The following is a 4928-nucleotide window of genomic DNA, read 5'->3' on the forward strand; positions in this document are numbered from 1 at the left end:
TATTTAAATACAATCCATATAATATTAAAAAACAAAACAAAACATACCTTTGTTGTTTTACTGGGAATTGAACCTAGGAGCTTTGCAATGAGCTACATCCCCAGCTCTTAATTTTAAGACAGGATCTCACTAAGTTGCTCAGTTACCCAGGCTATGCTTGAATTTGCAATTTTCCTGCCTTACCATCTATAATACTAGGATTATAGGCAAGTCTTTCTTTTCTTTTTTTTTTTATGTTTTTGGTTGTTATAGGGTCTCACTATGCAGCTTGAACTTGTAGTGATCCTTCTGTTTTCAGTCTCCTCCTGGGATTACAGTTATGCGCCGCCACATCCAGATTCACTGGCCAGCTTAGTGTGCCCTGGGGTGGGGCTAGCACAGCCTGTGGTGCCGGGTGTCAAATCCCGGTCCCTGCGTGTGCCTAAGCAGGCACTTAGTCCACTGAGCTATCTTCCCAGCCCTAGGCAGGTCTTACTGTGATCATCTTATTTCAAAATCACCTTTTTAATGTGTACAATGTAGAGTTTCTCATGTATTTACAGTAACTTATAATCAAGTTTAAATAGCTAGGTGTGGTGGTGCACAGCTGTAATCCTGGCACTTGGGAGGCTGAGGCAGGAAGATTGCCATGAATTCAAGGTCAGCCTGGGCTACATAGTGAATTCAAGGTAAGCTGGACTACATAGCAAGATCCATCTTAAAAATACATAGATAAAAACAAAAACAAAAAGCACAAAAAGATTTTAGCTATCTCTCCCCCCAAAAAAGTCCATACCCATTTTCAGTCACTCTTCATCTTTTTTCCCTCTTGCCCTGGAAACCACAGACCTCTCTTCTGTCTCTTTGGCTTCACCTATTCTGGACATTTCATATAAGTGGAATCACACCAACATACGATTTTTGTTTCTGATCTTTCACAGACTGGTGTTTTCAGAATTCATCCACAGTATGGCACATAAGAACTGCATTCCTTTTTATGGCTGCAGAACACTGTAGATAGACCACGTTTTGTTTTTGTTTTTTAATTTATTTAGTACATGGTCTACAAGGGTCTCACTACATAAACTGGACTTGTAGTGATCCTCCTGTTTTCAGACAACCAAGTGCTGGGATTACAGGCACGCACCACCACACCCAGTCTCAGTCACTGTCTCAGTGAACCTCTTGGGGCGGGCCAGCACAACAAGCCAGGGATCAAACCCCAGCCGCTGCATTCTGCCTAAGCAGGTGCTTTAGTCCGCTGAGCTATCTGGCTGGCCCAATAAACCATGTTTTGTTTAATAATTTTTCAGTTAAGGAACTTTTTTTTTTTTTTGAGGAACCAGGAATTTGAACTCAGACCCTTGCACTTGCCAGGCAAGCGCTTATTCTACTGAGCCATCTCCCCGGCCCCAAGGAACATGTTTTTTGACTGCTTGACTATTATGAGTCATGCTGCTGTGGATGTGTTGTATAAGATTTTGTGTGGATTTGTTTTTATTCCTCCTAGATGTGTTCAGTACATAGTTGTGGATCATGTGGAACTATGTATAATTTTTTGTTACTCCATTCATGACAAGTGTCCATTCTCATTTTCATGCCTATTGTTAGAAGTACTAAAATAGGGCTGGCCAAATAGCTCAGGGGATTAAAATACCTGCAAGCAGGCTCAGGGGCCGGGAGTTAGATCCTCTGACCTGTGTGCTGGTCCCGCCCCTAGGGCAGCCCCATCCCCAAGACAGCTCCACCCCCAGGGTGAGCTGAGACAGCAATTGAGACTAGGTGTGGTGGCATGCCAGTAATCCCAGCTCTTGGGAGGCCATAAACAGGAGAATCACTATAAATCCAATCTAGTAGTGAGACCGTGAACCTTGTAGACCCTTTCCTAAAAATACCAAAAAAATAAATAAATAAAAGAAGTACTAAAATAGAAGACCATTAGCTTCTTTGTTTTGTTTATTGGTATATTTGTTCACTTCTCCACTCATTTATTCCTTACTCATTCCATCACCCATTTGTCCTTTCATTGGGCCACTCAGTGACAAGTTAGGGAAACCATCTGTACATACACAAGACAGACCCAGGGGAGAGACAAGCAGGTGGGACACTGCTTCTGACAACCTGATCTCATTGGAACATTGACCAAGGCCTATGTTCATGGACATGGCCAGATGGGCATAGCACCCACAAAAGGACTGATGCAGAGCATCCTGACAGCTGAGATCAGAGGGCTCTGTCTCCAGTGTGGTCCCAGCATAGCCTAACCACAAGCACCAGGCACAGGAAACCCTAGCTTTGCACCTGCCCTAGAACAGAATTATCCGACTGGCTGTGTGATGAGCCCTCCCAGTTTTTTTTTTTTTTTTTTTTTTTTTTTTTTTTTTTCCAGAACTAGGGATTGAATTCAGGCCCTTTTGCTGCCAGGGAAGCACTTATTCTACTGAGCTATCTTCTCCCCAGCTTCCTCTCCCCAGTTCTGACCCCCTATCTATCCCTATGAGAACAAGTTCCATACAGAGAAGAGCCCTGCTAGTTATCTCTTTCCCATAGGCCTTGCCTGGATATGTATAGATGATATTCCACAGAATTTTTTTTTTTTTTTTTTTTTTTTAGTACAGGGTCTACAGGGTCTCATTAGGTAGATCAAATTGTAGTGATTCTCCTACTTACAGCCTCTCAAGTGCTGGGATTACAGGTACATGCCATCATGCCCAGTCTCAATTGCTGTCTCATTGTGCCCCAGGGGTGGGGCCAGCTGGCAGGCCCAGGGATCAAATCCCCACCCCTATGTCTGCCTAAGCAGGGACTTTAATCCACTGAGCTATTTGGCTGGCCCAAACTTGAGGTTAATCTGATTTTTTTTTTTTCCAGTAATGGGGATTGAACTTGGGTCCTTGGGCTTGCCAGGCAGGTGCTTATGCCCTTGAGCTATCTCCCCAGTCCTTCAGAGATATTTTTGATGAATGAATGGATGGATTCTTTTTTGTTTTTTTTTTTTTAATTTAGGACAGAGTCTCACTGTGTAGATCAGACTTGTGTGATCCTCTTGTTTACAGCCTCCCAAGTGCTGGGATTACAGGCTTGCGCCACCATGCCCAGTCTCAATTGCCATCTCAGTGCACCCTGGGGTTAGGGCCAGCACAGCAGGCCAGGGAATTGAACTCCCGGCCCCTGCATATGCCTAAGCTGGTGTTTTAATCTGCTGAGCTATTTGGCTGGCCCTATGGATTCTAGAAACTCATACTGATGAATGAATGAAGAAGCTAATGAATAATGACAGTTTTGGCTCAGAGCCTCTGATGATAGTCCTTTCTGCCATTTTTTTCCTTGGGAAAAGATAAGTTCGTTCCCTGCTGCTGGGGAGCTGGATTCTGACTGAGCCTGTATTCTGGTACAGGGTTGGTAAGTTGGTAGACACCAGCATGGACATCCAAGCCATCCAGCTCCCTGCCCTGCAGTACCAGCATGAGAGGCGGGCAAGTGATTGGGCTGTGGACAGCAACCTGTGTGGCGTGATGGACCCCACTGATGGCATTGGAGCCCTCATTGAAGAGGAGCATTCGATCGTCCAGCTCAATACTGGGGTGAGCAGAGGCCTAGGCTGGGGCTCCTTGGCAGAGGAGGGGAAGGTCAGGAGACATGATCAGACATAGGGGAGTGTCCACAAGGGTAGGTAGAAGACAAAGGGCAAATTATAGCACATTCTGAGGGTGGCCAGAGAGAAAGAAAACAGACAGTACTTCAGTGAAGCTACTGAGTGTTACTGTGTTCTAACTGGGGCACTCAGATATGAAATGTTTGCTTAGTGTGCCAACAGTGCCCTACTGGGGAGCCTGCCCTGTGCCTCACTCTGAACTGGATTTCCAGCAAGTTCATGGGGTTGTTGAGGGGGAGGGGATGTTGCCATTTTACACGCAGGAAACCAAAGCCTGAGCCAAAGTTAACAGTTCACCTTTGGCTTTGATCTTGAGAGAGCCAAGAAGGGATGAGAGTGGGAACATGGGCGGGTAGTCCAGGGTGGCACGGGAGGTTTGTCTTCTGCTCCTGAATGAGCTGGCCCAGACATTATGATGTCTCCAGTGAGGGGCAAAAAGAAGTGTCCTGCCTCTGAACCCATGTGGAACCTTGGAAAGACATACACTTTGGCTGTGGCTGCCTGTATAAATGTCAGCCAGAGGCCCACTAGTACCATGTAGGGGGAACACCTGCTGCAGGCCAGTAAGATCAGACAGTGGCTCCGAGCCCAAACCTTGTCTCCTGTATCCTCTCTACCATAGCTTGCTCTCCACTGCCAACAATTCTGGGCCATGTTCTTGAAGAAAGCCACATACAGCTGGCGGGAATGGAAGATGGTAGCAGCGCAGATTCTAGTCCCTCTGACCTGCATCACCCTGGCCCTCTTGGCCATCAACTACTCCTCAGAGATCTTCGATGACCCCATGCTGAGGCTGAGCTTGAGCGAGTATGGAAGAACCATTGTACCCTTCTCAGTCCCTGGCACCTCACCGCTAGATCAGCAGCTGTCAGAGCACCTGAGGGACATGCTGCAGGCAGCAGGACAAGAGCCCCGTGAAGTGCTAGGTAAGGGCCAGTGGGGCCTGCAGGGGTGTAGGGTGGGCAGAGCTCAACTCCCCACTGTGGCAATGGCAATATCTGGAATGAGTGGTCCTTTGTGTCCTGTGCCCCATAGAATGTGAGCAGCATCCCTATCCTTGCCCCCCCTCAAATGCCTTCACACCAGGTGTGGTGACACACACCTGTAATCTCAGCACTCTAGGAAACTGAGACAGGAGAATTAAAAGTTTGGGCCCACCTGGGAAATGTAGTAAGTTATTCAGAGCCTGTTTCAAAAATTAAAAAAAGGGTCAGGGAATGTAGCTCAATGTGAAGGCCCTGATTTCAATCCCTAGTCCTAAAAAAAAAAAAAAAAAAAAAAAAAAAAAAAAAAA

At 46.2% G+C, this 4928-nt stretch overlaps 1 protein-coding gene across 5 annotated transcripts in view; it reads left to right on the top strand.

The window, feature by feature from the left end:
- Positions 1-4928, top strand: part of Abca3 (ATP binding cassette subfamily A member 3) — a 58420-nt gene that overhangs the window by 41046 nt on the left and 12446 nt on the right. For all 5 annotated transcript variants that reach the window (XM_023711368.1, XM_023711366.1, XM_004627857.2 and 2 more), the window contains exons 20-21: positions 3377-3563; positions 4257-4560. In XM_023711368.1, the coding sequence (XP_023567136.1) occupies positions 3377-3563; positions 4257-4560 (491 nt within the window). The remainder of the gene's footprint in view (positions 1-3376; positions 3564-4256; positions 4561-4928) is intronic.

Source organism: Octodon degus, unplaced genomic scaffold (assembly GCF_000260255.1).
Source record: "Octodon degus isolate 3935 unplaced genomic scaffold, OctDeg1.0 scaffold00021, whole genome shotgun sequence".
NCBI lineage: Eukaryota > Metazoa > Chordata > Mammalia > Rodentia > Octodontidae > Octodon > Octodon degus.